Source organism: Vicugna pacos, chromosome 6 (genome assembly GCF_048564905.1).
Source record: "Vicugna pacos chromosome 6, VicPac4, whole genome shotgun sequence".
NCBI classification, from domain to species: domain Eukaryota; kingdom Metazoa; phylum Chordata; class Mammalia; order Artiodactyla; family Camelidae; genus Vicugna; species Vicugna pacos.
This window is the reverse complement of record NC_132992.1, coordinates 41,934,198-41,946,321: the sequence shown is the minus strand read 5'-3', so window position 1 is coordinate 41,946,321 and position 12,124 is coordinate 41,934,198. Positions and strand designations below refer to the sequence as shown.

At 41.8% G+C, this 12,124-nt stretch overlaps 1 protein-coding gene across 3 annotated transcripts in view; it reads right to left on the bottom strand.

Annotated features, from left to right (window-relative positions):
* LOC102543080 (signal recognition particle subunit SRP54) overlaps positions 1-12,124 on the bottom strand; it is a 67,695-nt gene that overhangs the window by 13,904 nt on the left and 41,667 nt on the right. Inside the window, exons 1-2 of one of the 3 annotated variants that reach the window (XM_072962936.1) lie at positions 1,686-1,850; positions 1,447-1,588 (exon numbers count right to left, since the gene is read on the bottom strand). The exons of 1 other annotated variant lie outside the window; for it this stretch is intronic. In XM_072962936.1, the coding sequence (XP_072819037.1) occupies positions 1,447-1,560 (114 nt within the window). In that variant the 5' untranslated portion in view covers positions 1,561-1,588; positions 1,686-1,850. One more of the 3 variants, XM_006212775.4, reaches the window with a different exon arrangement.

The following is a 12,124-nucleotide window of genomic DNA, read 5'->3' as shown; positions in this document are numbered from 1 at the left end:
CGTGTGTAAGTTTTGTGTTTCTCAACCTTCCAGAGATGAGCTAACACTGCTCTTCCACAGCCTCCGGCGCACAAACCCGCAGCGTGCCGGCCACCGTGAGACTGAAAACAGCCTCTAGAAACAGAAACACAGGTGAGACGTCATATGGCTCTGAGGTCCACTCAAATTCCTTTAAAATTTACAATCTTCCCCCTTCTTAAGTAGGTGAAAAAACAATACCATATAAAGACTAGCATCTGAAGAAGTTTTTGTTAATGCAAACTACATTTTATAGTATTAGAACTACACTCACATTCAGGCACCATTTTTTAGGATTCTAGCTTAGGGGAAATGTCTTAATAACACTCAGGTAGTCAGTGAAGCTACTGAAAAATGAAGCTACTGAAAAAGATTCATTCTCACCTAGGGTGAGAAGATTTCCACGCAGGAGCAACTCGAGGTTTGTAAGGACAAAACTGTATACTCCCGAGCTAGTTTCAGATAGAACCATTTCTTCATTAATTTTACTTGGCCAAAGATCCTAAACTACTACTTCAGACTTCCAAATCCAAAACAAAACAAACCTCCAAACCTTAACCTAACTCTCTAAAATTGTGTTGCCCGATACAGTAACCATTAGCCACATCTGGCTAATGCTCACTCGAAATGTGGCTAGTTCAAGCCTTTCACACAAAGAAGTTCAAAGACTAGTACCACAGAGAGAAGGTGAAATATCTCCTTGATAACTCTCACATTTATTACCTGTTGAAACGTTTTTTGACAAACTAGGTTAAATAAACTGTACTACTAAAATTAACTTCAATTCATATTAACTACAGGTTGAATTTTTTGATAAATTGGGTTAAATAAAATAGAATATTAAAACTGATTTCACCGGTTTCATGTGGCTAGTAGAAAATGCATTAATTTACAATGCGGTTTGCATTATGTCTTCTGGACAGCGCAGCTCTAAGGATTAGGTGGGGAAAACAGCCTGTAAACACCTAGCACGTAGTTGCTATGAGCTAGCCGAAGGGCCGATGCCAAGTCAGGCGCTCCCACTAGGAGAGACTGAGAAGTGACTGTCGCCGGCGTCACCTGGCTTCCAGCTACTCCCAGGACAGCCTTTCCGGGACACGCCTTCCTTCGCTCGCTCGCAGACCCGAAGCTGCACCATCATCCCTCGAAACCCGAGGCCGCCCCAGAGTCTGCAGCGCTGCCAGCGGAGTGGTCGCCGAGAGGGCGCCACGCAGTTGCGGGGGCGTCCGCCCCTTCCTGCAATCCGGTGTCTCAGAGCAGAGATCGGGCATACCGTGAAGAGGAGCCTCGAAACGCACCTCCGGCGGGCGGCCTGCTAGGGAAAGGCCCAGCAGACCAAAAGGACAGCCGGCGGACGAGGCAGACCGGAGGCTGGGCTCTCCCGGCCTCAGCCTCCGCACCGCCGCAACCTTCGGCGGCCCTACCTACCTGCCGCGCCGATTCCCCGAACGCCGCGGCGGCCGCAGCTTTCGCAGCTCCCGCAGCTCCCGAGGCTGCGACGGCGTCTCCTCCCTCCTCACCGCTCCCTGGCTCCCGGTCCATCGTTGTCGCCGCCACAGGACTGCTGGCGCTGGCGAGATACAAGGTAATGGCCGATAAGCCCACTTCCATCCTCCGCCTCCCGGTCTAGGCGCAGACCCAGCCCGCAGTCAGGAAGTGGGACTCACCGCTAGCGCCCGCCTAGCGCCGCGCCCGGCCGCGCCACGGCAGGAGGGGCGGGGCAGCCCTGGGGGGGGTGGGACCGGCCCGAGGGGCGGGGCCGGCAGGCGCCTCGCCCGCCAGGCCGGGCACCCGGGGCTTGGCTAGATAAGTCGGGCGCGGTAGACCGGGACCTGAAAGGCCCATCAACTGGCTCACGCGGGGCGGGGCGAGGCGAGGTGGGGCGGGGCCTCCTGCAGTACCGCTTCCGGCCCGGCCCACGTCTGAAGCTCGCCGCCCGGCACCAGCAGTGACGTCATGCCTCGTACCTGAACCTGGAGTCTTGCTTCGGGATCTGGGCGCCAACACTCGCCAGCTGCGTCCTGGAGGGCAGTCACCCCTAGACCTTGATTTCTGCACTTGTGAAATAGAACAGCTGCGTAGTGTGCTTTAAAGGCTTGTGATGAGATGTGGTTACTGAAAATATATGTATGTAATTGCAGAAATTCTAAATAATTTTATTCAGGTATGTTTAAAATTATTTTTAAGTGAATGATGTGCTGTTTTTTGTTGTTTTTATTGAGAAATAGTCGATTTATTATGTGTTAATTTCTAGTGTGCAGCATAGTGATTCAGTTGTACATATATACATTCCTTTTCATATTCTTTTTCATTATAGGCTATTACAAGGTGTTGAATACCATTTCCTGTGCTACACTGTAGGACCTTGTTGTCTAACCTTTTTTTATATATAGTAGTTAGTATGTACAAATCCCGAAAAAATACTTTTAAATAAACGGCTCATGCTACGTATTCCATCTCTTACATGGATGAGTCTATAGGCAAAATGCCCTTGAAATAAGAGCCTCAGAGGTGAATTTTGCTTACACTTGTCAGAAATACTTAAGTATATGTACCTGTAGAAAAAGTTAAGGGAGACCTGAAGGAGAGCAGCAAGCTTCCATGTTGACAAGTGTGAAGAATAATTTTTAGTGGGGAGGGGGTGTAAGAGGGAGCATTTCAAACTTTTCCCATTTTTCCCAATGTTCAACCAAATTAAAAAGTCATGATTGCAGTGATTACTGCATTACTTTAATAAACTAGTTGGAGCATTTCCAGGTAAGTGGTTTTTTTATTATAATTTTAGTATGACAGTTTCACACAATTTTCCCCAGTTGTAGAGGTCGAAAATAAAATACATTATTTTGGCTATGGAGGAGGGGCTTCATTTGATACTTTAAATTCCATTTTCATGCCAGTCAAAATTAATAAATGCTCCCCAAAGTTATGGCCTAATATATCTTCAGAGTGGCACCAGCAGACACAACACCTTTATAACCTTAAATGTTCTTTCTCTCCTGCGCCAAAGTTCTTTTTCCTTACTCTCTGCTTAATATTCTTCTACACTTTCTATTCTGCATATAACTATGATAACCTAAAAACCAAACCAAAAACCTTAAAAGTTAATTTTTTGATATCTATTGGTGGATGAGTGGATAAAGAAAATGTGGTTTATACACACAATGGCATATTATTCAGCCTTAAACAAGGAAATACTCTCATATGCTATAACTTGGATGATGCTTTGAGGACATTGTGCTAAGTGAAGTAAGTCAATCACAAAAAGACAAATACTGCATAATTCCACTTATAGGAGTTACCTTAAATAACAAACTCTTAGAAATAAAAATTAGAATGGTGGCTTCCAAGAGTTGAGGCAGAGGAAAAAGTGGAATTGTTATTCCGTGGGCATAAAGTTTCAGTTTTGCAAGAGAAAAAATTTCTAGAGAGCTGTTGCACAATAATGTGATTGTAGTTAACACAGCTGAGCTGGACACTAAAATAGTTAAGATGGCAAATTTTATGTTATGTGGGGGTTTTTTTACTACAATTTAAATAAGCCCCTAAACTAAGAATTCTGATTTTTTAAACTGATTATTTGAAAGCCACCTGCATTTGTAATTACATTTTTTTAAAGATTAACTGTTTTTAGTTTTTATTTTATTTATTTTTAATGGCGGTACTGGGGATTGGACCCAGGACCTGGTCCACGCTAAGCTTGCGCTCTACCACTAAGCTATACCTACCACCGAAAGCCATCTACATTTTAAAAATTGGCCAGAAATTCATAATTTATATTCTGGTAATAAAATCAAATTAGTTTGTTGCTGTGGTACACAAGTTTTAGTAACATGATCAAGTGACATTACAAGGGGTTGAGACAATCCAAAACAGCAAAAACAAACTGCAATACATTGAGACGAAAAATAAAGAAGCAATTATTAAAGGCTTCATGAATTGGCTTTGATAAACAAGACAGTTCTACATTACATGTATTCAAATTCCCTTTCCTCTTATTGGCAAGAAGGGTAATCAAAAGCCTTTATCATTAAAAATTAGTGGAATGTTTACAAATGTATGATTTTCTTTTGCAAATTGGCAATTAAGCATCAAATTACATTCTTCACTGCTGAAGCCAAACTTACTCTCATGGTTTACAAGTACATTTCTTAGTTTACTGAAAGTTCAAATTGCAAATCACATTCCAACATGAACTAGAATTATTTCCTGAGTTTTTTTTTAACACAAATATGCAACTGAAGAGCAGTCTGTTGCAAATGAACAACTCACAGCAATAGAAAAGCATAGAAATCCTAATGGTTTTATTTTGGGCATTTACATTTGTGTCATTTCCAGACTGTCGTAGAGCAGCTAAAAGTGGGGAACAAACAACATGCAAAATCTTCCTTTCACTTTGTAGAATAAGTTATATCACCGTGACAAAAAATAAATTCAGGTATTATCATAATTTACTTGAAAACACAACTGTTATCTAAATTTAGCATTTCCCAGCCTTTCACAGAGATCCTATCTCTGAAAACAAAGCTGAATAAAATTCAATAACTTGGAATGTCCATCAAATAAAAAACAAGACTTTCATATGGTTTTAACATAGTTACATAGGTATTTTAGTAGAGAATATTTTTAAGGTTATCCCATTCCTTAAATAGGGGGATATGTTTTCATCATCAGTCATGCACAAGAAAAAATAAGGTGTTAAAAATTAAAATCTACTTTAGTGGGGGGGGATACAGCTCAAGTGGTAGAGCACAGGCTTAGCATGCATAAGGTCTTGGGTTCAATCCCCAGTATTCCCTCTAAACATACATAAATAAATAAAACTAATTACCTCCCCCCACCAAAAGTAAAAATTAAAAAAAAATCTTTTCAATGCACTTTAGATTGATTTAAAGCTTAAAAATACAGAATCTGTTAAATAACAGCAGTGGCTTCACTCATAGAGCTCAATTGGCCAGGTACTGTGCTTAGGGCTTTCCATGTATTAACTCTTCCTCACAACTCTGAGGTACTATTGTAATTACCAACATTTTCTACAGATGAGGAAACAAAGGCTTAGAGAGGTTAAGTAACTTGGTCAGGGACACAGCTGGTAAGCAGAAGAGAAGGGATTCAAACCCAGGCAGTCTAGTTCTAGAGCCTACACTTGCAGCCACTGTGACCCTCTGAGAATGAAAATGTCAGAAAATAGGCTATTAGAAGGGCAGAAAATTCCTAAACCAAAGGTGAGTGTAATATTTGGAAAGGTCTGGATGGTAATTACTGAAGTGTGTGTCAACTGAGAAAACACACAGAACATAAGAGCTGTGAGTTTTATTCAGTGTCTCACTGAGTACTATAGCCCAGGAGACAGCCTCTCAAAGAGCTCTGAGAAAACCTTTCCAAAGAGCAATGGGGAGAGGCCAATATATATACGTGATTTTGGCTAAGAAATAAGTGTAATCAAAAATACATCTCAGTATAAGGTCACTTCTAGTCACAAGGAACAGATATCAGTGGATGGGGTGCATGCTGAGTATGCACGAGATACTTGGTTCAATTCCCAGTACCTCCATTTGAAAAAAAAAAACATGAGGAACAGATATTTCAGATAATGATTTTAGTGATTTTTCTAAGTATGGAAAAATGCCAGAACCTCGGTTCATAAAAAAATTATTCCTGGAATATTTCAAACTATCTAAGGTCCTGTTTTGCCTGTTTTCCAGAAGCACAGTGTCTCATCCTGTTCTTCATGCCGAATTTTTTTTAGGGTGTACTTCAGGTCAGCAACTGCAGTAATGACTTAATCCTTGTAGAAAACAGTTTTACAATTTCCCTTTTTTGTAAATTTGACCATGGCTTGGGAGGCATTTCATGACCAATTTGTCCTATGGTGCTAGCAAGGCTTATTCGTAGGTCAGGCAAGATTTCATTGAGAGGCCAAAGTGCTATTCCTGGACTAGGCCCTGTTAATGTTAGCCACGGAAGCCTCTGGCCCTGTCTCTGGACTCAGTGAGTTTCATATGGTCCAGGAAATGATTCCCTCTCCTTGCTTCTTCCCATTTCTAGAGTTATACTATTACCATCATTTTAACTTTATATAAAACTATGTATTTTGTCAGTCATTTTAAGTCATTTAGTCATTATTATTTTTATCAGTGGTGCAGTCACATTTCAGGTAATAACAAAAAACAACAATATAAATTAGGCAGAGTATAAGTAATGTAACTAGTTGCACTAATAAGGTCAATAACAAATATTTAAGCCAAGAACTTCCATTACATGCAGCCATGTATATCCCTGGTCATCTGGTTCAGTGTGTTCTGCACCATTCACAGTCATTAAGGGTAATGATATGTTGGCATTGTTCACAAGGCAGCCAGACCAATTTTCTAGTGTCATTAAGCTGACTAAATTGGTATGATTTAACTGTTCCCAACACAAAGGACCTTTAAACTTAAATGACTATAGCCTGGTGTTACCCATGTAAATCCATCCCATAATTGAGGGAGGAGGAGGTGGTTATGGTTTTTGACTGAAACTTGGCTTGTTCCTCTGACTGTGCTTGAGTAACTTTTAAAGAAAATTCATATCCATGGTCAGAGTGAGTATGATTGATTGGCCAAGTGAGGGGGTCCCATCTAGTAATATCAATAGTGGCCCAAACAGAACTGTAACTTCTTTCTTCTAGAAAAAAATTTTAAGGACCATCCAATCAGAGCCTTGGAGAAGAGAAATCCACCAAGGTAAACCAGAAGTACTGGACATAGGTAACTGACCATAAAACCAACAATTGGATTAATTTTTAAGCTCTGCACAGGATTTGTGCCCATGATAGAAGAACATTTATGTTCAAAAGTCCAAGAAATCAAGAACTACACTTCAAATAATCATATGGATCAGGTCGAGTATCTTGGGATAGCTGCTGCTTCAGATGTCATCTTCTTCTTGTCCTGGGGCAGGTGTCACTTCTCCTCTGTTTAAGCATGATTTTAAGATGAGTTTGAGGTCAGCAGTCCTCTCTATAGACCAACCCAGTGCAGGGGCCCCTTTTAAGTGGAAAATATTAATCTAAGAATCAGTTCCTTCAGCTTTGCTGTGCATGAACTGGTAAGTTCCCCAAAAAGAACCTATCTTGAAAGGCAAGGGGATGCTCTAAGGAAAATTTGGGGTCTTCCCAGTACTCCCACTTAATATCACTGGGAGAATTGGACCTTTGTATAGGAGTTGAGGCTATTGATGCTTTTGTGGATACAGGAACAACTTTGTCTGTCTTGAACCCCACCAGCCTCAAGACCCCCTTCCTTGGAGTACAGAAAGGTCCAAATTGTGTGAGTTTCCAACATAGTTATGAAGTAAGCAAATCAGCCCCCTTGCCTTTCAAGATAGGTTCTTTTTGTGGAACTTACCAGTTCCTTCTTGTTCCTTGTCCCTGTACATCTTCTTGGCCAAGACTTCCTAGAAAAATTATAAGCTAATATTTCCTTTTCCCTAAAAGGGGAAATACACTTACAATTCCTTGACTCCTTGAGGTCTACTTCTAACTCTAGTCCTGATATTGAGAGTCCCCGCCTTGCTTCTGTCTTGTCAATTCCCAGTCACAAGAATTTGTTAGATTCTGTTCCTTTTACCTTATGGTCTGCCTCTTCAAATGACAAAGAACGCCATCAATTAAGATCTGAGATGATCCTAATAAACCTTTGTCTCACCTCAGACAGTGCCCTCAGGCCTGAGGCACTAGAATGAATTCGTCCCACTCTCAAAGCAGACCTCTAGAAGGGCCTCATAATCCCATGCCCCAGTCCCTGAAGCCTGCCAGTCCTTCCCATAGACAAGCCTCATGGTCGAGACTGGTGTTTTGTTCAACATCTCTAAGCCAGAAACAACATAGTCATACCACATCACCCTGTGGTCCCCAACCCTCACACCATCCTCAATTTACTCCCTCTGGTTCTTTAAAGTCATAGATTTATGTAGTGCTTTCTTTGACATTCCTGCCCATCTAGATACTCAGTACCTGTTTGCCATTATTTGGAAAGGATGTCAAGGATAGGACCATTATGCCTCAGGACTACACAGAAAGCCCTACTTATTTTTACAGATATTGAGACAAGACTTGGCCAATGTGAATTTTGCCCATGGCTCTATTTTACTTCAATACATTGATGACCTTTTGTTACACTCCCCCACTGAGGAAGCAAGTCTCAAGGACAGCCTACAAACCTCACTCAGCACACAAAGGACATAAGGTCTCAAGGAATAGGCTCCAATTTATTCACACCCAGGTAAGATATTTGGATCATCTGCTTACCTGTCAAGGGTTAACAGCAGATCCTACATGCATCTCAGTTTCCCCTTTCCCGCCACCAAGTGCCAATTGAGATGCTTTCTTGGGCTAACAGGCTGTTGCAGAGTTGGGTTCCTGATTTCTCCTTATACACACAACCCCTTATTCCATTCTGAAGGACAACAGACCTGATCCTCTTGTTTGGGATAATGAGGCTGAGTCAGCTTTTCAAACTTTAAAAACTCAGTTGGCCACAGCCGCTGTTTTAGGGCACCTTAATTATTCTTTTCCCTTTCTACTGCTTGTATATCAAGTTAGCAGGAAACACCCTTGGAGTGTTCGTTCAGCCCCAAGGGGCAAACACAGACCTATTGGCCTTTAGAGCCAACAGTTGGACCCTACAGCTTCAGCTTGCCTCCAAGCATAGCAGCCACTGCTTCCCTCTACAGGCCACAGAGGAGACAGGGTCTCTTAAGGGTCTCCCCTATAGGTTTTTGTCCCTCACTCTGTTGAGGCACTTTTGAACTCACACCACATACAACACTAGTTGACTGACATTCTATGAAATGTTATCGCTTTCCTCTCCAAATGTCACTTTGTCTCATTGTAACTCCCTAAGTTCTGCTACCCTCTTACCATCAGCAGCAAATAAGACCCCACGTGATTGCACAACCACAATTGATCTTCTGACTAGGCTGCATCCAGATTTGCAAGAAACACCTCTAGACAAATTTGACATTTTTTGGTTTATCTATGAAATGATGCTGGACATACTGTCACTACTCCCTTCACTGTAATAGAATCCAGCGCTCTCTCTGCCTGTCGGTTCCTTCAGCCCAACAAACTCAACTATACGCACCCACTTGCACCTGCACTTTGGCCGCTGGCAAATGCGTTAACACTTACAGTGATAGCAGGTATGCTTTTGGAGTAGCTTATGACTTTGGAACGCTTTGGAAAGAGGTTTCTTGAACTCAGGGGGAAATGAAATGGAAAATGGCCCCTTCGTTAAGGCTTTGCTGGCTGCAATCTTGCTGCACAACAGCTGGCAGTAATAAAAGTAACAGGGCATTCCAAAGATAATACTGAGAAAGGAAAGGGAAACTGACCGGCCGACAGAGCTGCTAAGGCTGCAGCATGACAAGATTCAGGAGAGACCACCTCCTGTTGGTCATGCTATTCACACCAAGTTAACTACGTACTACTTAGAAGGACACCCAGGATTTAAAGGATATTATCAGTGATGGGCAATTGTGTGCTACATGTAAGGAACAGCAGAGGTGGGTTTCTGAAGGATGCACATTCAACCAACATTCTGGGCTTCGGTATGGGCCAAAGAGCCGCCTTGCTCTTTCTGCAGTCATTCAAGAAACCATATTAAAATTAATACATGAAATGACTCATTAAGGAACTGCTAAAATGATAGCCTGGGGGAAACAATACTTTTGGAAACCTCCCATAGTAGCAACTGAAGTATGTCAGAGGTGTCAGATCTGTCCGAAGTATAACCCAGGAAAACCTATTCATATTCTCAAGGCCACTTTCTTTTACCTCCTGGTCCCTTTACTATCTGGCAACTGGATTTTATCCAGCTGCCTCCCCCTCAAGGATACAGATATGTTCTGGCAATGGTTTGTATATATTCCCATTGGGTGGAAGCCTTTTCTTGCAGATGAGTACCAACCCTTGCAGTGGCCAAAATGTTAGAAAGGATTTTTCCTACTTGAGAAATTCCTTTGGAATCCCAGAGTTATAAAAGTACCCATTTCACTGGACAAATTCTAAACACTGTGAAATCTGACCTATACTACAACATCCACTGTGCCCATCATCCTCAGTCCGCTGATCATGGAAAGAACCAATGGCATAATCAAAACGCAACTGGCAAAACTCTCTGACCCTTTCAGTCTTCCTCAGCCTAAATTACTACTCATGGTTTCTTTTTTTTTTTTAAACTTAAGATCGACACCCTTTGGAAGACACAAGCTGCCGCCATTTGAAATAATTACTGGAAGACCCATGATTGTTGACTCAGGACTAATGGAGCCCCTTCTAGCAAAGGAAGATCTTTTCCATTATTGCCAAAGTCTCATTAAGGCTCTAAAGAAAAATTTTCATGAATGGTTTTATGTTTGGAATGAAAGTTTAAAGAAAGTGATGCAGGTCCTTTGGTCCCTTAATTTTGATTGGAGAATTGAACTTTTGGGACTCCTCCATGTGGCTACAGGTTTATTAATGCTCTTTGCCCTACTACATACAGTGGGCATCTTACATTGGTGGTAATTCTGTGAAAACCATGTATCTTGCCAGAACTCTCCTGAGAAGCCTCTGGCTCCACTTCTTGGCCATTCATCTATTCAGCTTGGGATTCTTTCATTAACCAAGACCACAAGCCACCCTTTTCCCTTTTTATATTAAAATGGCTGACTTTACTTGGATATTCTCTCACTAGACTTACTATTTACTCTTAAAATCCATCCAGAACCCTTATGCCTGGAAGAGTAATTCCCTAATCTGCATTTCCCAAAGTCTAGGAGGAAATCTGATTGTTGGATATGCCATTGGCACCCCAGATCATTCCCTTGCCTTATCTAACTCCAGTCTTATTGATATCACTCCACCATGTCTTGTTCAGAATTCATCTATTCTTGTAGGGTACCACATTTGCCTACTCAAATCCACAGCTCCTTTTCCTTGTTTGGTCAATAGAACCAGACAAAACCTCCAACAGTTCTTAGGAAAAGTTGTTCCAACAGCACCCTGTGGTTACCCAGAAACATTTGCTCTCACCTTTACCTTGCTGTGCAACAACAAAACATACCCTCATGATGACCCCCATGGATTTCAATAAGGAAGGCTTCTAGACAGCTCAAATATAACCAACCCTTGGTTTAATTTCACCTTGACAGCTCCTTTCTTTGTGCCCCATCTGGCTATGTCTTTATTTGTGATTGGAAGAGTTCTGCCTGGGGAATGTCCTGCCTCAATCCCCTTAACCCCAGGTTCTCAATGTGCCCTAGGACTTTTAATAGCTCCTTTGACTGTGTTAAATTCTTCAGAAATTACCAAATGGCACATATGCTCTACTTCTTGCCTCCAACGAGACCTCCTCTGAGAGATTTCAGAAATACCTAAGAATTATATTCCCCATGTGGGGGACAGAAACACTTGGCAAAATGGTTTGAAATTGCTGCCACCATAGCAGAAATAGCTAAGGCCACAGACATAGGATTAAGTGCCCAAGAAAACCCCCTAAACTCACTTGCTCATGTTATAACAGATAACTGATTTTCCTTGGACTACCTTCTGGCAGAACATGGAGGTATCTGTACCACCTTAAAATATCACCTCCTGTACTTGGATAAATATTTCTGGTATAGTAGAAACAAACTGAGGTCCTACAGAAGAAAGCCACTTGGCTTCATTCTAATACCCTCAACACTCCCCTAATGTTTGATGTGTTCAGCTTGTTACCCTCAAACAATGGACCTTAGTTCAGAAATGTCCTGCGAACTGGGTTATAGTTCTTAATAATTGTTGTTAGCCTTTTTACACTGATAAAGAGCTTGCTTAAATTGATTACTTCTATACTTAAACATTCTACTGCTCAGTTAAAGTTCACGCAGATCACTATGCTTGAGGTAGCACAATGTCACGGCGCTGCGAATGATTTTCCTGATCTATCCATTGATTCTTACACACAACCCACCTTCCGAGGGGCATGATGAATCCAGAACAGGTAGCCAAGCCACTCCAGCGATGTGGACTAAGAGTTGCTCCAGTGATGTTTTCTTTGGGAAAAATCATAAGCAAGAGGGTAATGTGAAAGGTACAATGGCATAA